Below are 27,949 nucleotides of genomic sequence, written 5' to 3'. Positions count from 1 at the left end.
AAAGAAAGAAAAAGGCGGAGAAATGGTTTCAGATTAAAGGAGACTGAGAGACATGACAACCAGATGGAGTCCCGACCTGGGTCCCGACCTCTCTAGTCCGGTACCTTGTGTTGGATAGGGTCACCTGGGGCGATAACGGGCACCTCCTTTCACGATGGCAGATCTGAGACCCTTGGGATGTGCTCAACTTGTTTATCAGGTTCAGATGTAAGACACCCATGAATGTTCGATGGCAAGATGTGAGGAATGTCTGATATGCCTGGCCATGTCGGGGCTAAAGAACCTAATCACCAGGTGGGTCCCCAAATGACCAAAAGTGACAGTGAGGGTCACTTTTGGAAGCTCAACGATCCGAGGAGGCGGTTTGTTGCAGTGATGGACGTAGAGGGACCAGGCTGGGTGGGGGTGAGGGTGGGCCCCACATCAAGCCTGGAGTGGGGCTGGAGCGTCCGTGTGATGTGGTGAGAAACGAGGCCCAGGCACGGTGTAGCCACGGCACGGACAAGCAGAGACGGGGTGAGTGGACGAAATGTTTAATAACCTTGCCTGTGCACGCCTCAAGTTCAGCCTACCTTGGTGACCACACCCCTTGGATGAACGGTCTGGGCCAGGGTGGGTGGGTGGGGATGTGGTGGGGGAGGGGATGTGGGATGGCGCCCACGCTCAGCCTGTGCCCCTTTCACTACACAGCCTTGAATAGGCCGCTGCACCTGTGTCCCAGTAATAATGCCATTCCATCACGCAGTCACCTTAGGGGGTGAGATTGTGAGGCAGAGCAGTGCCAGGTTGGGCAAGCATTGGAGTTGGGGGGATCACTGTCTGGGACCCAGCAGGGAGATTTGGGAGCAAGAAGGAGTGACATAGGGGCACCAGAGGTGGGCAGGATTTGGGATAACAGTCTGACACCCCCCCTTCCGAAGGGCCCCGGGGGGTGGGAGAGGGAGACAGGCAGCTCAGAGGTGCACCTCCAGCAGGTACCGCAGGCGGCACTGGCTCTCCTGGTAAATGAGGTACTCGCTCTGGGAGAATGTGGAGCTGCCGAACTCTGGGCAGGGCACAGGCCGGCCCTGGGGCACCGCCACTTGCCGGCCGTCCAGCTCCAGCTCAGTGTCCTGGGTCGGATCTGCAGTGCACACCAAGGGTCACTGCGCCTGGGCCTTACCAGTAAGTCCTACTCCTATGTTCCCCACTTCTGCCACAGGGAATGCCTGCTCATTCCCAACTTGCCAACCTCCAAACCATGGCATAGACTGGGCCTTCTGCCTGGACTATCCTGCTCCATTTCTCTGACTGGGAAACACCTACTCATCTTGCAATGCTTAGTCAATGACACCTCTTCTTTGAAGCCCTCCTGGATGCCCAGAAATGATTTGGTGAATGATTGCAGTGAGGAAGCCTGTTTCTTTCTGTGCCTCTCCACAGCCCCTTCTCTGCTCACCTCTCCGCTGAAAGCATCCTGGTCCCCTATCTCAGCCCCACCTCTATCCTCAGGCCTGCCCAGCTTCTTGGGACTCACCGGGCTCTGTGTGGCCTCGGGCGATGACACTGTCGAAGCCGGGGGGTGGCTGCTTCAAGCTGGGCTCGTCAGTGGTGATGTGGTGCTCTCTGCCCAGTGCCACCTCACCCAGGAACATGTAGCCAACGCGGTGGCCCCCGCAGGACATGCCAGTAACTGGGGGACACAGAGGCTCAGGCTGGGAAACTCACCCCCCCACTGTTATCTCCTTTGAGTCTGCTGCCCCAGCTCAGAAAGGTGCCCACTCTTCCCCCATCCTTGAAACACCCCCTTGTCCTGGCCTTGCTCCCCCACTCCTAGGCTCCCTGAGGCCAGGCCTCTGCAGCCCCTGCTGCCCTCACCAAGGTCTGCAATGGCCTCCTGCTGACCAAATCCGGGGCGGGGCTTTTCTCCGTGACCTGCTCTGCTGATTTTGCCACAAGCGTCTTTTACCTCCTATGCTAGGACACCTTTGCACTGGCTCTCCTGAGGCCACCCTCCACTCCTTCTTAGGCTCTGTGCCCTCCTGTTGGACCCCTTGGCCTTGGGCAACCTCAGACATCCTAGAACTTCAGTCTCATCTGCTCTTGGACCTTGGTCTCTTGGATGGGTGGGTATTGGTGGTCTCAAACGATGGCATCAGGCTGAGCTGAGGAGCCAGTCTGGGGGTTATCTCAGTGAGGACAAGTCTGGACAGAGTCATCAGACTGCCCATCTCTGGTGCCCCCATATCACCCCTTCTTGCTCCCAGATCTTCCTGCTGCGTCCCAGACACTCCAATCTTGGGGGTCATCAGACACTTTTGACCCTTTCCATGTGCTGCCATACATATTGTACATATTGCTGTCTTGGATTCTCCTCTCCCCACCCCCACGGCCCTGGCCTGATGAGAGCACCGCCCCCTGGAGCCTGTGGCCTCTGCCACTCTCCCCATGGCTGCAGCCACTGAGACCCTGCTATGTACACGTCCAAATGGGCTCCCCATCGCTCTCTGGACAAGGCCCCCTTTATGCTCCCAAGCCCCCAAACCCCTGCCACACCAGGCATTTGCTCTAAGCTTTACTCTCAGGACATGCTCCGAGGCCCTGACAGCATAGCCTCCCCGCCTCTGTGCCAACCCCAGGCCACTTCACCTAGAAGGTTCCTCTTTCACCTCCTTCCCAGGTCTGGTTGGCACGATCACCCTATTTGCATGGCATGGCCTTCTCTAGGAAGCTGTAGCTCTGGGTGCCCCAAACCCCAGGAGGCTGCACAAGGCACTCTGGTCAGTAGCCTTTCAGGGTTCCTCTCCAGGAGCCCCCACGAGCTGGGTAAACACTGTGTCCCATCCTCCTCAGTCCCCACACCGTCCCAGGGCTTGGCCCGAGGGCGCCTCACCATAGCCAGCGGACTTGCTGTTTTCCGAGGCGAAGTAGATGCCTTTGCCAACACGACCACCAGAATGTGGCATGATGCGGAGTCCACTGGTAAGGATGGCGGCCACCACAGCCACGTTGGTGCCATGCCACAGTAACCTCCGATTACCCAGCTTGGAATGGGCCTGGAACCTATCTCCCTGAGCAGGGAGGAGGTGGCAAATGGGAGGGCGACGCTATCCCAGCTCAGGTGCTTCTCCCTGCTGTTCAGACGACCCAACCAAGGCCCGGGTCCCTTGGGTCACTCACACTGCCACACACACACACACACACACACACACACACACACACACACGACCTGGGGCTGGCGGAAGCTGGTCAATGCTAAGACAATTCACTAAAGGGCAGATAAGCCAAGGTCATCTCCCTAAGAGTGAGGGTGGTGACAGGGGAGGGAGGTGACAGGTGGGGGACTCTGTCTCACCTCCCCTTCTCTGTTTACTTTCCAAACATGTTGAAGAGTAGGGCACCTGTAGTTGTTGCCAGTCTGTTCTAAGTAGGTATGTATCACCTGCAGGGGGAGCAGAAGCTGAGTGCCGAGGGCCAGAGACGTGTGGATGAGCCCGTGTTTGTTCACCCCCGTCCCAGAGCGCTCCTCAAGCCAGAGAGACATGGGAGAGAAGGCCAAGGGAGAGGGACTCCTCTGGGCATCTGGAGAACAGATGGGCAGAGGGGTGGTACTCACTGCTGGCTCGGCTCCTCAGAGGTCCCAGCCTACCTTGTATTCGGGCGCCTCTGGGTCCAGCAGCTGGAGCTGGCACTTGAGGAGCTGGTAATTTCGGTCCAGTGGGTGTGGCACCTCCTCCACCTTCTTCTCCTCCTCGGGGGCTGCCTGCAGGGTCTGGGCCAGCTCGATGTCAGCCAGCACCTAAGGCAACAGGCACTGAAAGCTTGGCTGTGCACTTGACTTCCGGGCTCCCCTCTCCTTCCCGCGTGCCTGGGACTATGGCCCCTCCACCTGATCACTCTTGCCCCATCTGTCTGTCAGGCCTTCTCCTCCGATGCTTCGGCCTGCCATCGCAGTTCATCTCACGGGGCCCCTGTCCCCCAGCTCCCTTGCCCAGTCTGTCTGTTGGGTGCCCCACCGCCTGCCTCCCTGCCGGCCCTCACCAGCAGCATGTCCTTCTTGGCCTGCAGGAGCTCAGAGGAGTTGATGGGTGGGGGCCGGTTGCGGCCAAAGTTGTGGGGAATGACGGTGTAGAAGTGGGAGGACAGCTCCTCCAGGCTGCGGCCGCCATCAGTGGGGGCTTTCAGGGCCACCTCCAGCGCCTCCAGGGCCTCAAAGCCCCGGGCAATCTGCTGCTTGCTCAGCTTTCCCAGAGGCATCTTCTTTACATCTGGGGAGATGGGGAGAGTGGGGAGACAGCCCGTGCCACCCCTCGGCCCTGGCCGCCCTGCCTGGCCCATCTCGCCTCACCCAGGTTCATGAGGGCCATGGCGTCATGGAACATGTCCTTGCTGAAGATGTTGGCAATGAGCTTCTGTGTGGCTGCGTCCAGGGAGCAGGGCCGTACCCGCTGAGCCGTGGTCTTCACTGGGCCTCCGTCCACCTAGGGCAGAGGGCACATGTAGAGGGCAGGGGCAGCCAGGCAGGGCACCTGTTCTTGGAGCAGAGTCAGGCAGTAGACACAGGTGGGCCAGACTGAGGCCAGAGGGGGTGGTCTGTGCCTGAGGTGGCACCGCGGGGAGTGGCAGAGCCCAGCCGGCTGGGCCTCTCTGTCCCCTCTCTCAGCCCAGGGCTCACCCACCCTCCCTCGCCTCTTCACCTGCACCACGGCTTCCTGGGCATCGCCCTCTCCGTGCACTTCGATAAGTGTGTACTTGCCCGGATGGGCCACAAACTGGTCCCGCTCCGCCCAGCTGTTCTTGGTCTTGTCCCGAAATTTCTTCTCAAAGTCCTTCTTTGCACCCTCCAGTGACGTGAAGGAGCTGAGCTTTGACTGGCCCACCTCTCCCTGCAACCAACAGCCTTCAGGGTATGCCCATCACAGTGCCCACCATAAACACTCGGCCGGGCCCTGTGCCGAGTAAGCTGTGAGGACCCTGGGCAGCAGGGCACAGAGGTGCTGAGCAAGGAGAGGTGGAGAGGGGGCAGGTGCGGGGTAGGCGGGGGCACCCACCACACGGCCCCAGCGGTTCCAGCAGATGAAGCGGCCGCCCTCTTCCAGCAGCTGGATGATGTAGAACTTGTTGTTGTTATTCCCGATGTTGGTCTGGTTCAGGGTACAGTCGTAGTCTTCATGCACCTGGGGCCGGAGGGGCGTGGGGAGGTCAGATTGGCTTGGGCTGCCCCTGGGTGGGACAGGGTACAAGGCTGCACACTGACAGGCGTCTGATGGGGACAAGAGGCAGACTGTACTGGAGGGGGGCGGGCCCTGCCTGAGAAGGCTTGAGGGGGTCGTGGTTCTGCCCTAAGGGATGAAGCCTGAGGGGACATGGCTGAACTACTGGGGGAAGCTCTGGGAGGACACTCTGCGCCCGGGGTGGGGGAATCGGAGGGAGACATGGTTCTGCGCTGGGGGTGTGACAGGGATACAACCGTGCCCTGTGAGGGCTCTCAGGGGGACATGGCCTTCCCTGTGGGGCTGGTTTGAGGGGACAGCGGTGAGCCCTGGGGAGGCTGAGGAAGTCAGAGCCCTGCCTTAAATGTGGTAGGGGAAGTCGTGAGCAGCTCAGGACCACCCTGTGGTCTAAAGAGCAGCACGACCTGCCCGATCTGACGGATACAGCTGTGCCTGACCTGTGCGGTCTTGAGAGAACACAGCTTACTTGGGAACCTTGAGCGACTGTGGCCAGAGCCAAGCCCCAGGGGAGTGGTCTGAGTGTATCTGTCCCTCGGTGTGAGCAGGCACCGGGCCTCTCTCAGGACTACAGCCTACCTGGGTCCCAGGGCTGCGGCTGAGTGGACATGCGGGGTCCACGCGGATTATGCGCTTCTCTGGGGGTGCAGCCCTGAGGGCCTCAGCAGTGGAGTGGAAGCTGTCCTCCTCCGCCTCCTGCTTCTCCTTCTTCTTCTCAGGGCCCTCAGGCTGCACAGGGAGCTTGCGCTTGGGAGCCATGGCTTTTCTGGGGCACCGAAGGGGACCTCAGGCTACCATGGCCTCTGTACCCACTGTCTGGTACAGTGCCAACTTATCCCAGGTGACCTCCCACTGTCTACCCTGCCTTCCTTCCCCTTCTCAGCCCCAGACCAAAACCAGTTCTCTGCACCCCAGAGCCACCTCTGTCCCCAGTCACGGGGCCAGGCCAGAACCTTGTCCTGTCTGCCCACTGCAGGCAAGGCAGAGTGGTTCCTTCTCCTCTTTAGCTCTCCAGTGTGTAGGTGGGTGGTGGAGAAAGTGAAAGGAGAATCTTCCCCTCCCTGCTCGGGGCTCCTCCCGTCTCCAGAGCACTCTTGGGGCACCGCACACTTCTGCCCCATCTCAGCTACCTCAGACCTGGCTGCTGGGCTGAGTCATCCCAGCTATGGAGGAGAGTGAGCGGTGTCTGCTGGGGGTCAGCACCCCCGGGGCCAGATCTGGCTGTCCATCGCTTGGGACCCCGTGGTACAAAAACCCTCTGCAATAGGCTCAAAAGTTCTGGGGTGCCAGCCAAACTCCCAGACCAGTGGCCTTGAACGGCCAGCGGGCAAGGGCAGTCCCACCGGCCCTGCCCTGTGAAGGGCTGTGGGCAGGGCCATAAGGCACTCACCTAAGAGAAGCCGGGACTTGGGAGAGGTGGTGGCACCGGGCCCAGTACAGAACCTCCCACAGCAGTCCCAGTTCTAGGAGGCCCTCTGGCAATCCTGTCAGCCTCAGGTGTGACCTAGGGAGGGACTTCCTGACAAACGCCAGAGGCTGGGAAGCGTGGGAGTGGTGGTGGTAAAAGATCCCCGCTATTTGGCTACTAGTCGGTGAGTCAGAGGGCAGGGTCAGGCCGTGCGGGAGGCCTGTCCCACCAACGGGTGGACACTTGATCCGGACCCCGCTAGGGCCCAGAGGACTGACGCGTCCTTGGCGCTGCTTATCTGGCCTGAGGCAGGCAATCCGTGTCCACCTGTCGCCCAGTGACCCTGGGCCCAGATGCAGGCACTCCCTTCCTTTCTCGGGGGCTGTCTCGGTCATCGCCCCCCTGCAATTATCTAGTGCTAGACTGGTACACTTTTGTCACCGCCCCCGGCGGGGCGGAGTCACATTCCGGGACTTGGAACCCCCCATCTCTGGCTCCCCCCAGCGTCCAAGGGGCGAAAACGCAGAGAAGGCCCCTGGTCCGTCCCTCTGTAGACGTCATCTAAGTAGAGGCACGCCCGAGCCACAGCTTCGGACCGGAAGGGCGGGGGAGAGTCTTGCTTCCTATTAGAGCTTGGCACGGGAGCCTATGGGAGCTCTAGGAGGCGTGGTCACGGGCGTTAATCCAATGGGCGCTTGGGGGCGTGACAGAATCTACCCAAAGGTCCAACGGAGCCGTGGGAGGCGGGGACCGCGGGCGGTGGGAGCCTATCCCTGCCCAGAGTCTTGCCAGGCCGCGGGGTTCGGACGCCACGTGAGTGCTGTCCCGGCGTCTGCGGTGCACACGGTGGGCAGCATGTCGGCCACAGCGGTAGCTCGAAAGCGCGGAAAGCCGGCCACGGGGGCCCGGGGCGGTTCAGGGGCCGGCAAGCGGCGGCGAAAGGTGAGCATGGCGCTTCTGCGGGCCTGGATCAGACCCGCTACCGGGACCACCGTCATTCCACCGTTATCCCACCTCCGTCCCCTCCCGTCCCTTTCTCTGCCCCCTCCCGAGCCTTCTCCCCGGACTCCACCCGGAGTCAGCTTGTGGCTCTCTCCGCTGGCCGAATCCTGGAAGGCCTTGCATTTGAGCCGGGGCCACCGCCTTTCCCAGTCCCGGGGCTCTGGAGAGACCGGAAGGGGTCGGTCAGTGCCGGAGTGGTTGGGACCCCTGACCAAAGAGAGGATCATGTAATTCCCAGGCCGACTCTGCTGGGGACAGGGACAAGACCAAGGGTGGCGGCAAGATGAATGAGGAGATCTCCAGCGACTCCGAGAATGAGAGGTGAGCTCTTCCTTTCCACCTAGTGGAAGGGAGCACTGAGGCCCATGGGGTGTGGAAGAGACTCAGTGAGTCGGGGCAGAGCTGGGCCTAGAACCCAGGACTCTGGCCCTTGACTCTCAGGTCTTGGCTCTTTCCTCCAGTTTCTTTCTTTTTTTTTTTTTTTTAAAGATTTTATTGGGGAAGGAGAATAGGACTTTATTGGGGAACAGTGTGTATTTTCAGGCCTTTCTTTCCAAGTCAGGTTGTTGTCCTTTCAGTCTTAGTTGTGGAGGGTGCCGTTCAGCTTCAAGTTGTTGTCAAGTTGTTCAGTCTTAGTTGTGGAGGACACAGCTCAGCTCCAGGTCCAGTTACCGTTGCTAGTTGCAGGGGGCACAGCCCACCATCCCTTGCGGGAGTCGAGGAGTTGAACCGGCAACCTTGTAGTTGAGAGCCCACTGGCCCATGTGGGAATCGAACCGGCAGCCTTCGGGAGCTTTAACCGCCTGAGCCACCCGGCCGGCCCCTCCTCCAGTTTTGACCCTGAGAAGTCTCATCTCCTCCCCTGCACAGTGTCTGTGTGGGGACGACCCCCTCAGCCCCAATGGGAGACCAGTGAGGACCTACCTCCCTGGCTCATGGCAGGTAGCTGAGCACGGGTTAGACTGACTTGCAAGGAGGGAGGGATGGAAGAAATGGTCGCTAGTTCTTCATTCTCTTTTCCCACAATTTTACAATTACTGATCTCCCTCCTGACTCGCAACATCAGCCAGGCACTGGCTTTACTGTTGAGAGTACAGAGATGGGCAGGTGAAGACTGAATGTGTTGTAATGGGAGGTATGTCTTACAGCTGTGTATTCTGGGGATGGGGCCTGGAGAGGTGAGGACGAGTCCCTCATGGAGAGATAGGGAAGGCATTCAGGGATCAGAGACAGTTTGGGGCGTGAATGTGCCAGAATGGGAGACGGAGAGGACAGAAGGGCAGGTGGTGAGTGCATCCAGATTATGGAGGGCTTTGAATACCTGCCCCTCACTCTGTAGGTGATGGGGGTGGGGCATGCCAAGGGTTCACAGGGGGTTAGCAAACGTCAGGCCTGACCCTGTGGAATGGAAGCTCTCAGACTAGAGAATCCTGGGCCTGCCTTAAGAGTTGGCTTTAGAAATTCTGCTTCTAAAACATTACTGGTTGGCCTTAACCTGCTCACAGAAAGGCTTACCATACTTTTCTTCTTCCCAACGTTACTGTGGGTGGGTGTGTGCCAAGCCCTCTGCTAAACACTTTAAAGTGTTTTAAAATGTGTTGTGAAATGTATTAGATACAGAAGAGTTAATGAAATGTATTTGTACTACAAAGAGTAATGAGGAAATGATGAACCTCTGCGCCTGCCACCTTGGTTAAGAACTAGACCATTTAGACATTTAGAAGCCCCAACTGCCATTCCTGACTTGAGTTAATCATTTCTATGGTTTCCTTCCTTCCTTCCTTCCTCCCTCCCTCCCTCCCTCCCTCCCTCCCTCCCTCCCTCCCTCCCTCCCTCCCTCCCTCCCTCCCTCCCTTCCTTCCTTCCTTCCTTCCTTTTTCTACTTCTTTATTTTTTTTCCATTTTCTCATTCAGGTATAAGTTATATACAGTAACATTCACCTTTTGTGAGTGTTGACAGATGCATATAGTGTAACTCCCACCACTATCAAGATTATAAAGGGTGTCATCACCCTCCAAAATTCCCCCACTCCTTTGTAGTCAGTTCTTCTCCTTCCCCCCCTGTAACCATGTCCCTAGAGTTTCGCCTTTTCCAGAATGTCATGTGATTAGAATCATACAGTGTATACTTGTTTCGATTTTCTTTAGAGTTCTGTCTCCTGTGTGAACCCCCAAACAATAGAATGATTAGTTTGGGTAAACTGAGTACAACTCCTGACCTTGGCTGTGCAGGGAAGGGCAGCACCAACCCTGTTAAAGCTTACTGGGCACCAGGTACTAACTGGTCTCAGGAGCATCGTCTGGCGTTGAGAGTTTCCAAGGTCATTTCTGGGAAAGTTTAGGTCAAGGTCATACATGAGTCCTGGGAACCAGGTGGTCACTGACAGGGTCTAGATATCTGTAGGCATGTGATCAGAGGGAATGGATTGCCCTGGGTTTTCTGTTTCTGCGTTCCTGTGACCTACCTCCAACTCCAGGAGCAAGTCAGAGGAGGACTCGAGTGAAGTGAGTGTCTCAGCTGGTCTGGGGTCTGGGGCATAGAGGGGAAACCAGCACAACTTCAAGCCAAGACCATGAAGCTTGAATGAAGCTTCAGGACAGAGGATAGTGCCTTGGTAATGAGGGTGGGGTGATGACAGACCCAACCTGTCTGCCTCTGGGGTCCTTGCATCGGATCGGGGCTGGCTGCTTCCCCATGTCTGGGGGCGGTTGTTGTTCCGGGAGCTACCTTCCCTGCTCTCCGGCTTGGGTGTCCTGTTTCCTGTCTCTCATGCTGTCCTCATTCTTAGTCTACCCTCTTGTTTGGGAACCCATCCTCCATCCTTAAAGAAGGAGAAAGGACCAGTTCTGTGGCACCTCAGACGTGTGACCATATCTTCTCTCATAATTGATGGTTTCACTGCATTAAATTCTGGGGGTTAGCATTTTCCATCAGAATTTTCGTGTGCGACATGCGTGTCTTCCTGCTGTCAGTGTTGTTGTTGAGACGTCTGAAGCCATTTTGATTCCTGACCTGACCCTTTGTACATGACCTGATTTTTCTCAAGAAGCCGATAGAAACTTCTCTTTCCCTTCAGAGTTGAGGGATTTCTCAGTGATGTCTTTGAGTTTTGGGTCTGTTTTCACTCTTAAGTTGGGCACTGGGTGGGCCCTTTCAGTTGGTGAGTCATGTCTTCAGTTTTCTGTATGTGGCAGCATCGGCCATGAGGCCTGGTAAGGATGGGAGCGGGGAACTGGCCGGGGGAGCAGCCAGGAGGCATGGTCCTAGTGGCCAGAGGAGTGGGGTGAGTCCCCTGAAACCCACACCCTTCTGCCCACAGCCTAACTCCCAGGAGGACGGAGGAAGAGGAGGGTGAGGAGCTGGAGGAAACCGCACAGGAGAAGAAGCTGCGCCTGGCCAAGCTCTACCTTGAGCAGCTCAGGCAGCAAGGTGAGCATGTGGGCTGGGCAGGTGAGGGGCAGGGCCTGACCCTAAGCCTGCCTGCTGTGGCCCCAGCCACCTGATGGCTGACAGACACAGGTACGCAGTGGGCGCCCTGTGGGAGGGCGGCCAGAAGCTCTAGTGGGCTTCTGGGGACAGGCCAGACCTTCAGGGGGCCTTTCGACTGATCTGATAAGTAAATGCCCTCCCTCCTCTTTGCCTGAGGAAGCCTGAACTTCCCGAAGGACACAGCCCGTGTTCTGGGCCAAGTCTGAGGTGACAGGGGAGGATGAGAAGGGAAAAGCAGGGTCTTGGCCTGGGTTTACTTGGTCTGGTCTATCCTACAGAGGAGGAGAAGGCAGAAGCCCGTGAGTTTGAGGAGGACCAGGTGGCAGGACGCCTGAAGGAGGACGTGGTATGTGTGGCTGGAGGGTGATGGGAGGAAGGGGTGTGGCTGGCCCGGCCCCTGGGACCTCATCCTTCCCCTCTCTCTGCAGCTTGAGCAGAGGGGCAGGCTGCAGAAGTCGGTGGCGAAGGAGGTGAGTAGGCAGAGCACTTTGGTGTGAGATTGGAGGGAATTGGTTGTCCCACCTGGGTAGGTGGGCAGATGACCCAACTGGGGATTCAGGTTGTGGGGGTCTTTCCTCGAGAATACGGTGGCACTTGGACAGACGGGGCCAGGTCAGGGTCTGGTCCTTGCAGCCCTGGGTCCAGTTTCCATCTGGGCAGGGAGGGGAAGGGATGGCATGTGCGTGTGCGAGTGTGTGTGTATACGTGTGCGTGAGTGTATGTGTGTGTGTAGGGTGCCTTCCTGCCCCCATTTGCAGTGACCCAGCTCTGCCTGCCCAGATCCAGATTCCAACCCCGGCCGACATTCGAATCTTACGGGGTCACCAGCTCTCCATCACATGTTTGGTTGTCACCCCCGACGACTTGGCCATCTTTTCTGCTGCTAAGGACTGCACCATTATTAAGTGTGAGTGGGTGCCTGGGTGGGGGTGCAGCCCCCAGGGCTCATCGGAGAGGGCTGGTCTGGAAGGAGGGAGTAATCAGGGCAAAGAGGCCAGATGGGGAAGCTTCTTCTGGAGGCTGGTTTGCTCCTAATGAAGTGTTTTCTGGGTGGCATGGAAGCTTCTGTCCAGGAGTGGGGCTCATGAGCTCCCTGTCTCTCATTGGAGATGATTGAGCAGAGGCAGGATGATGATTTAATGGGAATTGACACTACACGTGGGCAGCTGGACTAGAGCACCCTCGGCTCTGATCAGCTCTGTGATTGAGCTGGTGCTCGTGGGTTCCCAGCCGCCTCCACCCACAGTAGTCACAGGAGGAACTCACATGTCAGTCCCAAAGCGCTTTCCCATTCCTTCTCTTCTGGGCTTCATGGCTGCCCTTTAGGTTTATTGTCCCCATTTAACAGATACGGAAATTGAGGTGACTGGTCCAGGAGCTCACAGTGCCTGAGCCACGTCTCCTCCCTGAGGCCAGGACTTCTCCCATGGCCCCATGCTGCCTTTGAGGGGTTACCGGCTAGTCCTGTCCCCCATCCCAGCAGCCTCTTTTCCCCCGGTGTCAGGGAGCGTGGAGAGTGGACGGAAGCTTCATGTGATCCCACGAGCCAAGAAGGGTGCCGAGGGTCAGCCCCCCGGCCACAGCAGCCACATCCTCTGCATGGCCATCTCCTCTGACGGCAAGTACCTTGTAAGGCAGGGCACGTCCTGGGGGTGGGGGAGAGGTCTGGGCACACAGTGGGTGCCCGTGGCCATTGTCCTCATCCCCGCAGGCCTCCGGCGACCGCAGCAAGCTCATTCTGATTTGGGAGGCTCAGAGCTGCCGGCACCTGTATACCTTCACGGGACACCGGGATGCCGTGTCGGTGAGGAGCTGGCCTTCCTTGGGTGGACATTTAGCCAGCACCTAAGTGGGCCAGGCTTGGTGTTGGGTCCTGGAGAATGGGATGAATGAGGCAGAGCGTCCCTGTCTTCAGGGGCCCTGTGCTTTGCTGTAGTGAGCGGCACTGTAAGGGACCTGAATGGGGTAAAGGGACAGGAAGAGCTGGGGGGACCAAGTCTGAGAGGACTCCACCTGCTCCACGGCAGGTGAGGGCAGGAGAGCGGTCCCCTGGCTCCCGGTAGGGCCACACAGAAGTGCCCCACAGAGCGCTCCCGGGGAGCTGGCTCCCAGTGCCTGTGACTTGTCTTTGGGGAAGTCCTCCCTGGGCCTGACCTTTGCCGCGCCTGCTGTAGCCCAGGCCCCCTTTGCCCTGTCCCTTAGGGGCTGGCGTTCCGTAGAGGCACCCACCAGCTCTACAGTACGTCCCACGACCGCTCTGTGAAGGTGTGGAATGTGGCAGAGAACTCCTACGTGGAGACACTGTGAGTGTGTGTGAGGAGAGGGTCTGCGGGTGTGCGTGTGTGATGTCACTACTGACGCCAGCCCCCCTGTGTGCCCCCTGCAGCTTCGGGCACCAGGACGCTGTGGCAGCGCTGGACGCTCTGGGCAGGGAGTGCTGCGTGACAGCTGGGGGCCGGGACGGGACTGTGCGCGTGTGGAAGATCCCTGAGGAGTCCCAGCTTGTCTTCTACGGCCACCAGTAAGGCGTAAGGCGGTGGCAGCGTGCAGGGCGGGGCTCCATGGGCGGCCTGGGGCTGGCTCACCCCTCACTGCTCCTTTCTCCAGGGGCTCCATCGACAGCGTCCAGCTCATCAATGAGGAGCACATGGTGTCGGGCGCAGACGATGGGTAAGCTGCCTCTCGGCTGTCTCCAACCGCTGCCCTGCTCCCGGACTCCCCTCGTAGGGTGGCTCCTGCTGCGGAGCTGTCGTAACCTCTTTGCACAGATGGGGACACAGGCAGAGACCTCTGGTGACCTTGTCTGCGTCCCACAGCTGGTGTCCACGTGATCCCTTCCCATGGTGTGGCCTTTCTGCCCTGACCCCGGCCCCTCACTGACTGCTCTCTGCTCCCTGTTTCTAGCTCTGTGGCCTTGTGGGGCCTTTCTAAGAAACGGCCACTTGCCCTGCAGCGTGACGCCCATGGGCTGCGGGGGGAGCCGGGCCTGGAGCAGCCCTTCTGGGTGTCGTCAGTGGCAGCCCTGCTCAACACAGACCTCGTGGCCACAGGTGAGTGTCCTGTGTGGCTAAGAGGGACTCCTAGGATGGGCTGGGCAGCGGTGCTCACCGGATCCCTGTCCCCCAGGCTCCCACAGCTCCTGCGTGCGGCTCTGGCAGTGTGGGGAGGGCTTCCGGCGGCTTGACCTTCTCTGCGACATCCCCCTGGTGAGTGGGGCTTGAATGCTCGGCCTGTCTTTGCCACACTCCCAAGGCCCTTTACTGTTTTTTCTGCCAGCAGGGTGCCTCCTCAGCAGGGCATTCTATGACTTCTCTTTAGTCCCAATTCCTAACACTGGGGCCTGGCAGGAACCCTCCCTCTTCCTCCCCCCCTCTCCTTTTTCCCCTCCACTCCCCTCCACGTGCTGGCCCTGTCCTCGGTGCTGGGTACAAGGCAGTGAACAGTGGGCAAAAGCGTGGAGGGCCTGCCATGTGATCAGCTCCGCATGGCTGGTGCCAGATTGATGCTATGCTAGAGTGTGTGGATTTTGGTGACCTAGGGGAGAGTGGCAGCTTCTGTCAATGACATCTGGTGACAGTGCAGAACTTACGTCAGTGGGGATGGTCTTGGAGTCTCCAGGCCTCATAGCCAGGAGCCAGGCCCTGGGCCATAGCGACCCACTTGGTGGGTATACATTGTCTCCTTCATCCTCGAAATTACTGCGAGGCTGGTGCTCTGCTTCCCCTTCTCAGCCCTGTGGCGACCGAGGCCCTGAGGGGTGAAGGGCTGGCCCAGGTGGCAGGAGGCTGAGCGGGGACTGAACCCAGGCCTGGTAGGCCAAGCCCTTGACCGGCATGCTCGGCCTGTGGTTGGGGAATCTGTTCTCACATCCTATTACGTTGTCCCTCCCTGTTCTTAGGTGGGCTTTATCAATAGCCTCAAGTTCTCCAGTGCTGGGGACTTCCTGGTGGCCGGGGTGGGGCAGGAACACAGGTATGAGGCACCCCTAGAGGGGCGAGGGGGGGGCAAGGGGGCACTGGCTGCTGGCTGGGTGGGAATGGCAGTGGAGACTGCGTGGGGCTGCCCCAGACCTCAGCTTCTTCCCTCGCCCCTGCAGGCTAGGCCGATGGTGGCGGATCAAAGAGGCTCGGAACTCCGTCTGCATCATCCCACTCCGGAGGGCCCCCAGGCCCACGGCGGCAGGCTCCTGATGGTCTCATCCCCTTTATTTAAGTCCTTCCCAGGCCATGCCCCGCCCTCTTTGTATTAAAAGCATGCTTTTTTGGGCCTTGTCTCCTGCAGTTTCTTGGGTAGGGAGGGAGGAGGGCCAGCAGGGACTGGGTTGGAAAAGGCCTGGCGCGGGCCAAGCCTCCAGCAGTCTGCGCTGCCCGTCTGCTGGCCTGCGGGCTTTTTGTCCTTTTCCAGGGAACTTGAGGATGGAGCCCTCAGCTGACTCCTGGTCCCTGTGTGTCCTCTGTGCCTCATTAGACCAGGTCCCCACCCTCTGCTCTGGGCTGGTGGGATGAGAAGCTAAGAAGCCCCACTGTCTAAGTGTGTAAGGGCAGGCTGTGGGGTCTGAGAAGTGACATGAAGACAGCCAGGCCTCCAGGTCAGGCTGCCCTGCCCCACTCAGGCCAGTTCAGGAAGCTGAGGGGACAGACTACCCTGGGGTGGCCGTGGGACACTGTATGGCTTACTGCTGGGGGCAAGGGCAGGGTTGGGAATGGCTCTGTCCTTGATCCAAATGACAGCCCTACTGCCTGAGCCATCGCAGCAGTGGCCCTGGCAGGTAAATGTGTCAAAGGAATGTTCTGTCTCCTGATTTCACCCAGTGGATAATTGACTCCTGCCCTGGGGTGAAGTGAATGGGGAGGTAGAGTGGCTGACTGCAGGTACAGAAGTGCCCGGAGGTCTCCTCAGTGGCAAAGAGCTGGGGTGGTAAGGATTCTGCGCTAACGTTTTCCTCCACCTGCTAAGCCTGTGGTTCTCAAGGGGCAGCGTGGTCCTCTCGGGGTGGAAGCCCCTCGTTCATGAGGCCTCCCCCTGCCTTACATTCTCCCGGCGCCACAAGGGTCTGGTTCAGACTGAACCCCTGAAAACCCTCTTACGGATCAGAAGATGCTGATACAATTCACTCTCTATGTCCTGCCTCAAATTGAGCTCATGATGGCATAAGCTTACCACCTGAATAACACGCAAGCAACACTGAAAGGCCCCTTAATATATGAATCCTTTTCCTATGAGCACATTCTCACAAAGAAGCTCAAGTTCAAAAACAAATGTCCTTGAAGTTGAAATAAAATAATTTCTCCTATGGCTTCTAGTCTCAGCCTTGGTCAGCTAAGCCTTCCTTGTGCTAGCTGGACTCTTATTTTAGTTACAGTGAAAAACAAAATATCCCATCTTAACCACCTTTTGAGTGTGCATTTCAGTAGTGTTAAGTATATTCACCTTGTGCAATGGATCTCCAGAACTTTCATTGTGCTCTGAAACTATAAGCATTAAATACTAACTCCCCATTTCCCCCTGCCCCAGTCCCTGGTAACCATTCTACTTTCTGTTTTATGAAGACTTCAGACAGCTCATATAAGGGATCAGACAGTATTTATCTGTTTTCACCTACTTGGCTTATTTTACTGAGCATAGGTCCTCAAGTTTTATCTACTTTTTTAAGGCTGAATACTATTCCAGTGTATGGATATACCACACTGTGTTTATCCATTCTTTGGTCAATGGACATTTGGGTTGCTTCCACCTCTTGGTTATTTGTGCATAATGTTGCTATGAACGTGTGTGTGCAAATGTCTGAGAACCTGCTTTCAGATTTTCAGAGAGTCGGATATGTAGTCAATCGGTATTGCTGGATCAAATGGTGGTTTTACTTTAATTTTTTGAAGAACTGCCATAGTGTTTTCCATAGTGGTTACACCATTTTGTAATTACACCAACCGTGCACAAGAATTCCAATTTCTCTACATTCTCGACCATATATACGTTTTTTAGGCAACCCAGTGGGTGTAAGGTGGTATCTCATTGTAGGTTTGATTTGCATTTCTCTATTGATTCGTGTTGCTGACCGTCTTTTCATGTGCTTACTAGCCATTAGTATCTCTTCTTTGGAGAAATGTCTGTTCAAGTCCTTTGCCCATTTTCTGAATCAGGTTTTTTGTGGTTGATTGAGTATATCCTTTTCGGTGTTTGCTGAGATTCTTGAATCTATAAATTTATGCCTTATATGAAATTTGAGAAGTTTTTAGCCTTTATTTCTTCAAAAAGTTTTCTACACAATTTCTCCTTCTTTTGTGGGACTCCGATAACATAAATGTTAGACCTTTTGATACTGTTCCACAGATTGCTGAGGCTCTATTTATTTTTTCAATAGTTTTTGTCTGTTCAGATTAATTTCTATGCTCTATGTTCAAACTCACTGACTAATTTCTCTGTCGTATCCATTCTGTTAGTGAGCCTGTCAGTGAATTCTTTATTTCAGATATTGTACTTTACAGTTACAAAATTTTCATATTGTTTTGTTTTTTATTTTTTATGTTTCTTCTGAGAATGTCTCTTTCCATTCCTTTAGAAAGAGTTTGCCTTTACCTCCTGGATGATGGTTATAATAACCGCTTAAAAGTCTTCGTGGAATACTTCTAACATTGTCTTTTTCTTGAGAGTCAGATTTTCCTGCCTCTCCATATGTTGAGTAATTTTGGATTGTATCCTGAACATTTCCTCTATCAAGGAGATGGTGTTTCAGGAGCTCCTAGCACCACCACAGTGGCAGAGCAGCTATGGTACTTAACCTGGGGCCAGAGCCAGGGGACAAAAAAGAAAAACAGACAAAAAAGAAAGTTAAAAAAAAAGAATGGATGCTGTCCATAGTCTCTGCCTTGAGGTCTCTTTGTTCTTTCTTTCTTTTCTTTTTTTTTTTTTTTTTTTGATTCTCTTAAAAAAGAGGGGCTTTCTCTTGGATTATGTGCTGTCCACACTTGTATAGTTCTGTATTTTGGGCTGCCCTCAAATTACCTGGAAACTGGATCTGATCGTTCTTCAAGTTTTGACTTTCTCCCCAATCCATCCGTTATTGTCTACTTTTCAGAGTCTGGTTGCTTTTTGTATTCTATTCAAAGTTTTTGGTTGTAATCATTGAGAAGGATCGGACGTAGTACACTTAGCTCCATCTTCCTAGTACTGGATTCAATAGTGTTTAAAGAAAATTTAAAATATGAACTTTTCTCTTTACCCACACATTTACCACTTCTGGGCTTATACTGTGTTTCTCCAAAAATAAGACCTGGTGTTATATTAAATTTTGCTCCCAAAGATGCATTAGGGCTTATGTTCAAGGGACCTTATCCTGAAAAATCACGCTAGGGCTTGTTTTCCAGTTGGGTCTTATTTTGGGGAAACGATATTCCTACCTGCTGATGTGGGTTTCCACTTGGGGTCTCACTGTATATTAGTTTTGCATGTTTTAAAACTTCGTGTAAGTTGAATTATACTATTTGTGTGTGTGTTTGGCTTGTTTGGCTCAACATGACGTCTATAGGATTTATCCATGTCGTTGCACATAGCATTAGTTCTTTGTTTTTTATTGTTTAATAATATGTCATGAGTATACTCAAAATTTATTTATCCATTCTCCTGTTTATAGTCATTTGACTTGTTTCCAGTATTTGGCTCTTATGATTATAATGCTGTGAACATTCCTGTACAAGCCTTTTTATGGACATACATTTTCATTTCTCTTGAGTAAATACCTAAGAGTGGGATTGCTGAGTCATAGAGTAGGTGTAGGTGTAGGTGTGTGCTTCATTTTATTAGAAATAGCCACACTGATTTCCAAATTGGTTGTTTCATCTTGGCAACCTTTGGTTCTCATTTTTTCCTTTCATTTTAGTCAATCGATACGAGTATGTTGCGGTTTAAATTTTGCCTTTCCCTAATAAGTAATGATGTTGAGCAGCTTTTCATGCGTTCAGTGGCCATTTGTTTATTTTCTTATATGAAGTATTTAATATACTTATATTAATTATACTTATATGAAGGTTTAAGCCTTTTGACCATTTTTATTGGGTTGCTTATCTTTATTATTGAGTTGTAGAAGTTATATTCTACAGTTATATTCTGGAAGAGTCCTGTCATGTAGATGTGTTGTAAATGTCCTTTTCCCAAGCCTGTGACTTTAAAAAATGCTGTCTTTTGATGAACAGAAGGTCTTAATTTGGATGGCATCCAATATACCACTATCTTATACTTAGTGCTTTATCTGTCCTGTCTAAGAAATCTTTGTCAACTCCAAGGTCACTAATTCTCATGGGTTCTCTTCTAGAAACTTTATAGTTTTAGCTTTAGTTTTTTATAGGCCTATGATAGATCTTGAATTAATTTTTTTTCTATGATGTTAGGGGTCAAGATTCTTTTTCCATTGAAAAATGCATTTCCTTTTTGCATTGAATTATCCTGGTTCATTAAAAAATCAATAGATTATAAATGTGAGTCCATTTCTGGCTTCTCTTCTGTTTCATTGATCTGCTTGTCTCTTCTTACATTAAAACCACACTGTCTTGATTACTGTAACTTCATAGTTTTTTAGGACAGTAAACCATTGTCTTGAAATCAGATAATGTAAATCCTTCATCTTTGCACTTTTACATCAAGAATTTTCCAACTGTTCATTGATGTATAGAAATACAGTTGAGTTTTTTTTTTTTTTTTTTAAAAGAACCACCAAGTTGAGTTTATTGTAGAAATGCAAAGTTGCTCCCACATTGGAAATCAATCAATACAATACAATTTGTTATTACAGTTGAGTTTTATATATTGCTCTTGTATGTTTCGATTTTTGGGGTGCTTTTTATTTTTATTTTTAAGCAGCATTATTGGGATATTCATATTTCATACAATTTACCTATTTAAAGTGTATAATTTAATGGATTTTAGAATATTCACAGATATGTGCAAATAACACCATGGGTACCTTCCATGGTTGCTCGATTCCCTTACTCTAATAGTTTTTTGGGTAGATTTCTTTGGAAATTTTAATGTACATATCACATTGTGAGTCACTTAAAAAAATTTTAGGCGTTTTATTTCACTTTCTTGCCTTGTTGTCCTAGCTAGGACCTCAGTCCATTGTTAAGCAGTAGTGGTAAGAGCAGACCTTTTTGTTTTACTTCCATATCTTTATTTTTTAATATTTTCTCTGAGTATAGAATTCTAGGTAGACTCTTTCGGCAACCCTGCCCACCCCACCTCCATTTCTTTAGCACTTTACAATGTCATTCCATTTTCTTCTGGATTCCATTTGTTTCTGACGACACGCTACCTGTCATTTTAATTTTTTTCCCCCCAAATGTAATAAGACCTTTTTCTCTGGTTTTTAAAGATTTTTAAAACGCTTTTTCAGTAATTTCACTGTTGTGCCTATATGTAGTTTTATTTGCTTTTTTCATGTTTATGTAATTTTTGACTTGACTTTGAGCTTGATAATGCTTTCTTTTGTTACTCTATCCAGTGAATTATTTATTTTGGATATTGTATTTTTCAATTTTAGAATTTCTGTTTAGTTTTTGTTCTGTTTTTTAGAGTTTCCATTTGTCTGCTGAAATCCTCCATTTTCTCTGCCTTTCCTCTAAATTCTTTGTCCACTGTATTCATATTTATATCATATCAGTCATTTTAAGTCCTTGTCTGCGAATTCCAACATGAATCGTTTATGCTCTGCTTCTGTTGATCTTTCCTTTTGATTACAGGTCACATTTTCCTACTTCTTCAGGTGTCTCACTTTTTAAATTGTATGCCGAACATGGTGGATAAAAGCAGAAGAGACAGAGGAAGGGTCATTTTTCAACTAATTAGGAGTTCAACTGGGTTGGGCCTTGGGATGCCACTTTAGTTGCTTCTCATCCAGCTCGTTTCAAGTGTTTTGAGGGTGGGATTAGACCTCTCTCTTCCTAAGAACTGTGGAATCAGCACAGTGAGACCTGAGATCCCTTTCTGCCATCCAGCTCAGCCGCAGGCTCTGTGCTGCTGCCGATCCAGCAGAAGTCCCACAGGGAGAAGGATGTTTGCAGAGAACTCACTCTGTGTGGGGCCTTCCCAGATTTCAACGAACCTAACAGCTCATATGCAGCAATTGAGAGTTCAGCTGGTTTGTCCCCTTCCCAGCAGCATTTCTGTGTATATGGCAGACCCACCCTCCATGTCCCTGTATCCAGAAACTTGGTAAATATCCACAGGCATGAAAGCAGCCATCAACCTGTGTGCAACTAGAAAGCAATAGTCCCACTCTGGAATTTAATTCATTTATACTTCTCTTTATTCTCTCTCCGGCTTTATTGAAGTATATTTTGTTTGTTTATTTAATTTATTTAAAGTGTACAAAAATGATTTCATATAAGCGTACTTTGTGAAATTGTTACCAATCAGTTTGATTAACACATCCATCACCTCACATCGTTACCTTTTTTGTGTGTGGTAAGGATGCTTAATATCTACTCTTTTAGTGAATTTCAAGTACATACTTGTATATAGTATTATTAACTACAGTCAGTGGAATTGTTTATTTCTGGAATTTTCCATTTAATATTTTTGAACCACAGGTGACCACAGATAACTGAAACTGTAGAAAGTGAAACTGGAATTAGGGGGTTGGTGACTTGTTGATTTTTGCTTTTGTTATTTGTGCTTTGGTGTCATATCCAAAAATCATTGACAAGACCAGTGTCAAGGAGCATTTTCCCTGTTATCTCCTAGGAGTTTTATGCTTTCAGATCTTATGTTTAAATCCTTAGTCCATTTCAAGTTGATTTTTGTGATTGGTGTAAGATAGGGGTCCAATTTCATTCTTTTTTTTTTTTTTTTAAAGATTTTATTGGGGAAGGGGAACAGGACTTTACTGGGGAACAGTGTGTACTTCCAGGACTTTTTTCCAAGTCAAGTTGTTGTCCTTTCAATCTTAGTTGTGGAGGGCACAGCTCAGCTCCAGGTCCAGTTGCCGTTGCTAGTTGCAGGGGGCACAGCCCACCATCCCTTGCAGGAGTCGAACCGGCAGCCTTGTGGTTGAGAGGACACGCTCCAACCAACTGAGCCATCCGGGAGTTCAGCAGCAGCTCAGCTCGAGGTGCCGTGTTCAATTTTAGTTGCAGGCGGCACTGCCCACCATCCCTTGCGGGACTTGAGATATTGAACCGGCAATCTTGTGGTTGAGAGCCCACTGGCCCACGTGGGAATTGAACTGGCAGCCTTCGGAGTTAGGAGCATGGAGTTCTAACCACCTGAGCCACCAGGCCAGCCCCAATTTCATTCTTTTGGTGTGTATATCCAGTGTCCCTAGCACCATTTATTGAGGAGACTATCCTTTCCTCATTGTGTATTCTTGGCTTCCTTGTCAAATATTAGTTGATCATATATGTAGGAATTTATTTCCGGGCTCTCAGTTCTGTTCTATTGATCAATGTGTCTATTTTTATGCCAGTACCATACTGTTTCAATTACTCTAGCTTTGTAATATAGTTTGAAATCAGGGAGTACGATGTCTCCAGCTTTGTTCTTTTTCAGATTTGCTTTGCCTATTCAGCGTCTTTTGTGGTGCCACATAAATTTTAGGATTGTTTTTTATTTCTGTGAGAAATGCCATTGAAATTTTGATAGGGATCGAATTGTACCTATAGATGGATTTGGGTGGTATGGATATTTTAACAATATTAACTTCTGAATCATGGGGTATCTTTTCATTTATTTGTGTCTTCTTCAATTTCTTTTATCAATGTCTGAATAGTTTTCAGTGTAAAGATCTTTTACCTTTTTGGTCAATTTTATTCCTAAGTATTTAATGTTTTTGATACTATTGTAAATGGATTGTTTTCTTATTAATAATTTCTCTTTCCAATAGTTTGTTGTTAGTATATAGAAATGCAACTGATTTTGTATATTGATTTTGTATCTGGAAATTTTACTGAATTTGTTTATTCTCACAGTTTCTTGGTGGAGTCTTTAGGGTTTTCTAGATTTAGGATCATGTTATCTGCAAATAATTTTCTTTCTTTCCAATTTGGATGCCTTTTGTTTTGTTTTGTTTTGTTTTTTGTTTTTCTCACCTGATTGCTCTGGCCAGGACTTCTAGTATGATGTTGAATAGGAGTGGTGAGAGTTGGTGCCTTGTCTTGTTCTTGATCTTAGAGGAAAAGCTTTCCACTTTTTCACCATTGAGTATGATGTTATCTGTGGGCTTGTCATATATGGCCTTTATTACGTTGAGGTTCATTTCTTATCTACCAAATTTGTTGAATTTTTATCATGAAAGGATTTTGAATTTTATCAAATGCTTTTTCTTTATCTGCTGAGATGGCCATATGATTTTTATCCTTCATTCTGTTAATGTGATATATCATGATTATTAATTTGCATATATTGAAACATCCTTGCATTCCATAGATAAATCCCATTTGATCTTGGTGTATGATCCTTATAATTTGCTGTTGAATTTGGTTTGTTAGTATTTTTTTTCCTGCTGGGTTTACTTTTATTGAACAAGTAGTTGGACAGACAGCAGTGTGATCAGGAGGTTAGCAGAGCACAGATTGGGGGGAGATGCCTCTGTGCCTTCCAATCACAGAATCTATTAATACAAGGAAAGATGGAGAAGACTGAAAGTCCGTGAGCCCCTTCCCCCAACAGCTCTCTGTTGTTTTCTATAGCTAATAAGATGAGCTCTGAAGAATTCTTTGTATATACATATGGTGAAGGTAGGCAATTCAGAATAGAGGCATCCATTTTCCCTCATGGCTTTCACCAATCCTTGCAGCATTTGTCAGAGGCTAGCATGCTGAGAGGTGTTGTTCCTGGGCTGCTATTCTCACACCTCCCTTCAATGTATGTGTATGTATTAGTTTGGCATATTAGGTTTTCTTGAGAGAGTATGCAGGGGTTGTTGCATGTCTGGCCATCATTACCACAGACAGAATTTAAATTCTTTGGGCTAAGGTAACTCATCCTGGGAAATACTTGGTAGTGTTTGCACATCTCAGAATCTTCTTGCTGAGCAGCCCCAAGCCCAACATGGCCGGCAGCTGGCCTCAGCTGGCCGCCCAGCCACTCGCACCTCCAAGCCCGATACGGGTGGCTGCCATCCACAGATTCTTCTGTGGCCCACCCCAGGTGGCCCAGGCAGGACACACACTTGGTTTGCTAGTATTTCTTAAGAATGTTTATATCTGTGTTCTTCAGGAATATTTGCCTGTAATTTTCTTTTCTTATAATGTCCTTGTCTGGCTTTAGTATCAGGGCAATGCTGGTTTTATACAATGAGTTTGAAAGTGTTCCCACCTCTTTAATTTGGAGAGGCAGGGGGGAGTTGAGAAGGATGGGAATTAATTCTTCTTTAAATGTTTAGTAGAATTCACCAGTAAAGCCACCAGGTCCTGGTCTTGTGTTTGTTGGGAGGTTTTAAATTACTGCTTCAATCTCCTTACTCACTATCGGTCTGTTCAGATTTTCTGTTTTTTCATGATTTAGTCTTGGTAGGTTGTGTGTTTCTAGGAATTTATCCATTTTTTCTGGTTATCACCTTGTTGGCATTTAGTTCATAGTAGTCTCTTATGATCCTTTGTATTTCTGTTCTAATGTCTCTTCTTGCATTTCTGATTTTACTTATTTGAGTCTTCTCTCTTTTTTTCTTAGTCTGAAGTTTTGTCAGTGTTGTTTATCTTAGTTTCGTTGATCTTTTCTGTTGTTTTCCTCGTCCCTATTTTATTTAGTTTTGCTCTGATCTTTCTTATTTGCTTCCTTTTATTAACTTTGGGCTTAGTTTTTTTGTTGTTGTTTGTTTTTTCTTCTAATTTTTGAGGTGTGAAGTTAGGTTGTTTATTTGAGATCTTTTTCCTTAATGTATCATTTATTGCTAATAATTCTCTTAGAAATGCTTGTTCTGCACCCTATGAGTTTTGGTATATTGAGTTTCCATTTTTGTTTGTTTTAAGATATTATTTAATTTCTCTTTTGATTTTTCTTCAATTCATTTGTTGTTCAGAAGTGTGTTGTTTAGTTTCCACATATTTGTGACTTTTCCAGTTTTCCTTTTATTATTATTTTCTAGTCTCATATCATTGTTATTAGAACAGACACTTGGTATGATTTCAATCTTATATTTGTTAAGACCTATTTTGTGACCTAACATGATCTATTCTGGAGAGTGTGTATTCTCATGCTGGTGGAGTAAATATTCTGTATTCTGTTAGGTCCATTTGGTTGAAGTATAGCTCAAGTCCAATTTTTCCTTATTGATTTTCTGTCTGGATGATCTATCCGTTGTTGAAAGTGGAGTGTTGAAGTCCCCAACTATTATTGTATTGTTGTTTATATCTCCCTTCAGATATGTTAGTAGTTGCTTAATATATCTGGGTGCTCCAATGTTGGTTGTGTGTCTTTAAATTATTATATCCTTTTGATGAATTGATCTCTTTATCATTTTATAATGACCTTCTTTGCTTCTTGTTACAGTTTTTGACTTAACGTCTATTTTGTCTGATACAAGTGTACTAGCCCTGCTCTCTTTTAGTTTCCATTTGCATGGAATATCTTTTCCCATCCTCCCTTCACTTTCAGCCTCTGTGTGTTCTTAAAGCTGAAGCGAATCTCTGTTAGGCAGCTCATCCTGGGGCCTTACAGATTTCCCTGGGCATTGTGTGGATAGGCAAGCAATTTAACTTTATCCCTTAAGGGACTCATTGGTAGCACTTTGGTGTATATACCTTTCTTTCGCTTTATATACATTTACAACATATATGTATAATTATGTATCTTAATGATCTTCAACTTTTTCACTTATAAATGCATCTTGTATACACTTCCTCATCAGTACGTATAGATCAAATTCATTACCTTTAACAGTTATGTAGTATTCTATAGTATGAAGGGACTGTAAACCATTAAATCAATCCACAATTTTACCAGCTGGAGATAGTACCAATGACTGACTATACACCTTTATGTGAATGGGCGGGTATTTCTGGTATCTTGCTTTTGTACTCAGGGCTTTGGCCATTTCCAGCAGAAAAGAATTGACAGATTTTTGTCTTTTCCTTGGAGGGGGCTCAACTGTTGGGAGCCATCCTGATGCCTGAGTCATAGCTGCCCTTATGACATCATAGGTCTCCCCCCTTCACTCTTTCTACCCATGCCATGGCTAGAGGAACACAGACCTGAGGGGATTTGAACCATCTATATACCCAATCCATGTGGGACCAATGGTGAGTAAAAGATAGATACACCCGGCTTTTAGCGATGTCCTGGTAGATCTCTCAGAATGGGGACTCCCTGACATCTGAACACTCTTGGAGGCCCTGGAAGCTGGGGATGTATGGGATACTGAATGGAGAGAGAGGGAGAGCAGTCTAACTCTTGCCTTTCCCTTAATTGCTGATTGCAGGAGACAGGCCAGCCTAAAAACGTTAATGAACACACTAAAGATGAGCCTCAGCAGGTAGGGGAGCCCACTGGTTCATCCTCAGCACCACGGACCTCAGAGAAGAAGGAAGAGGTAGGAGGAGCACCGGCTTGGATGCCTCTGGTCCTGTGTCCCACTGCTGTGGCTCGTGTCTTTTGCATGGTTTGGAGCTAAGAACAGGAATCAACTCATTCTGGTCTGTCCTCTTTCTCCATGTCTTTTTCAGGCTAACAATGTGAATAAGGTTGGAATGAAGAGAGTAGATGATGCTAATGAGAGACCCAGAGAAGTATGACCCTCTTGACACCCAGGGCTGGGGCTGAGAATGTGGGGCGCCATGTTTCTAGAATGGAATGGCCAACATATGGGAAGCTGGGCTTAATCAGCAGTGTGTGTGTGTGTTTGAGCTTGTGCATGCATGTTTGCTTGTTAATTTAAGATTTAAAATGTGAAAGTCAAGAGAAGTGAAGATGGGGAAGAGATGGGACAGAATTTTATGGGGCGGAAGAAAGTTTTAATACTATGACATGCTGAGGAAGAAAGCATGTTGTGGACAAATGAAAGTGCCGGATTAGCAAAAGCTGCCACTTCTCCAGCAGGTGTGTGGGGTCTGAAGGGAAGGGTCATAGACTGTGGTTAGGTAAACATGTCAATCCTTTGACCCATAGATGCTGGTGTTCTTGCCCTAGGCTGGCCAAGCCAGGGCAGATGTGCCCCCGTTTTACAGATGGGGACTCTAAGATTCAGCTGTCAACATGCTATGTGATGGGGCCATGTCCACTAACCCGGGAAGGACAGAGACAGGACACCTACTGGGTCTTCTGGTTCCAGCCAGTGCCCTGCCCAGTGCTCTGAGGTTTAGAAGAAGGGGTGATTGTTCATAGGGAGCCAGGGTCCCTTCCTGGCAAAACCTGGGGCTGAAGTGGGTGGGGACCATTCTCTGAATGTCCTCTCTTTTTCCTTGCAAGAACCCAGGAAACCAACATAAGCTCCCCACCAGTAATCGGGCAGTCGTAAAGATTCAGGCCTGGTGGCGGGGCGTCCTGGTGCGCCGGACGCTGCTGCACGCCACCCTCGGAGCTTTAGTCATTCAGCGCTGGTGGAAGCAGATCCTGATGAAGTTGCTGGAGAAGAGGCGGCGGGCCGCGCTGGAGACCTTCACACGCGAGGAGTGGGCGGCAGTGCGGCTGCAGTCCTGGGTCCGCATGTGGCGCATCCGCCTGCGCTACTGCCGGTTGCTCCACGCCGTGCGCATCATCCAGGCCTTCTGGCGGTGCCACTCCTGTGCTTCCCGGGGTTTCATTAAGGGCCACTACCGAGTCACAGCCAGCCAGCTGTATCTCGAGATAGAGATCTTGCTGGCCTCGGGGCCTTGCATTGTAACGGAGTGTATTCCCCTCCCAATAAAGCAGTGA

General features: G+C 50.4%; 3 protein-coding genes across 5 annotated transcripts; 2 read left to right on the top strand and 1 right to left on the bottom strand.

The window, feature by feature from the left end:
* On the bottom strand, window positions 1-7,054 carry PARP3 (poly(ADP-ribose) polymerase family member 3). Of its 2 annotated transcripts, XM_081072597.1 has the most exons (11): window positions 6,601-7,054; window positions 5,790-5,976; window positions 5,031-5,156; window positions 4,677-4,865; window positions 4,328-4,460; window positions 4,021-4,247; window positions 3,629-3,778; window positions 3,335-3,421; window positions 2,873-3,050; window positions 1,517-1,672; window positions 1-1,123 (listed from the first exon to the last, which is right to left on the bottom strand). In XM_081072597.1, exons 1-11 carry the CDS (start codon window positions 7,011-7,013, stop codon window positions 954-956), a joined length of 2,016 nt encoding a protein of 671 aa, XP_080928723.1. In that variant the 5' UTR covers window positions 7,014-7,054; the 3' UTR covers window positions 1-953. The 2 variants fall into 2 exon arrangements, with proteins under 2 accessions (XP_080928723.1, XP_080928724.1); XM_081072598.1 differs by lacking the exon at window positions 3,335-3,421 and having other exon boundaries at window positions 511-1,123; window positions 6,601-6,803.
* RRP9 (ribosomal RNA processing 9, U3 small nucleolar RNA binding protein) lies at window positions 6,722-26,238 on the top strand. Of its 2 annotated transcripts, XM_081072600.1 has the most exons (16): window positions 7,372-7,560; window positions 7,859-7,941; window positions 10,941-11,050; window positions 11,389-11,456; window positions 11,539-11,580; window positions 11,891-12,017; window positions 12,615-12,739; window positions 12,822-12,914; window positions 13,313-13,413; window positions 13,497-13,631; window positions 13,718-13,780; window positions 14,015-14,160; window positions 14,237-14,316; window positions 15,009-15,082; window positions 15,207-15,302; window positions 26,177-26,238. In XM_081072600.1, the coding sequence occupies exons 1-15, from the start codon at window positions 7,474-7,476 to the stop codon at window positions 15,298-15,300; spliced, it is 1,428 nt and encodes a 475-aa protein (XP_080928726.1). In that variant the 5' UTR covers window positions 7,372-7,473; the 3' UTR covers window positions 15,301-15,302; window positions 26,177-26,238. The 2 variants fall into 2 exon arrangements, with proteins under 2 accessions (XP_080928725.1, XP_080928726.1); XM_081072599.1 differs by lacking the exon at window positions 26,177-26,238 and having other exon boundaries at window positions 6,722-7,560; window positions 15,207-15,376.
* Window positions 26,177-27,949, top strand: LOC308507528 (IQ domain-containing protein F1-like; the record flags this gene model as incomplete). Its single annotated transcript, XM_081072601.1, has 4 exons — window positions 26,177-26,337; window positions 26,517-26,627; window positions 26,761-26,823; window positions 27,503-27,949. Exons 1-4 carry the CDS (start codon window positions 26,335-26,337, stop codon window positions 27,947-27,949), a joined length of 624 nt encoding a protein of 207 aa, XP_080928727.1. The 5' UTR covers window positions 26,177-26,334.

The sequence above is a fragment of the Rhinolophus hipposideros genome, assembly GCF_964194185.1.
Source record: "Rhinolophus hipposideros genome assembly, chromosome: 14".
Classification (NCBI taxonomy): domain Eukaryota; kingdom Metazoa; phylum Chordata; class Mammalia; order Chiroptera; family Rhinolophidae; genus Rhinolophus; species Rhinolophus hipposideros.
Note: the sequence above shows the minus strand (reverse complement) of the source record. Positions and strands in the feature narration are given on the sequence as shown.

Bases quoted from the DNA above. Each gene is read 5' to 3' on its own strand.
- PARP3 (XM_081072597.1), bottom strand. From the start codon at position 7,013: ATGACCGAGACAGCCCCCGAGAAAGGAAGGGAGTGCCTGCATCTGGGC. The intron at 5,157-5,789 runs GTAGGCTGTAGT...CTCCGGCCCCAG, and splicing joins GCCGCAGCCCTGGGACCCAG to GTGCATGAAGACTACGACTG. The intron at 1,124-1,516 runs GTGAGTCCCAAG...TGTGCACTGCAG, and splicing joins CCGAGGCCACACAGAGCCCG to ATCCGACCCAGGACACTGAG.
- RRP9 (XM_081072599.1), top strand. From the start codon at position 7,267: ATGGGAGCTCTAGGAGGCGTGGTCACGGGCGTTAATCCAATGGGCGCT. The intron at 12,915-13,312 runs GTGAGGAGCTGG...CCTGTCCCTTAG, and splicing joins GACACCGGGATGCCGTGTCG to GGGCTGGCGTTCCGTAGAGG. The intron at 13,414-13,496 runs GTGAGTGTGTGT...TGCCCCCTGCAG, and splicing joins AACTCCTACGTGGAGACACT to CTTCGGGCACCAGGACGCTG.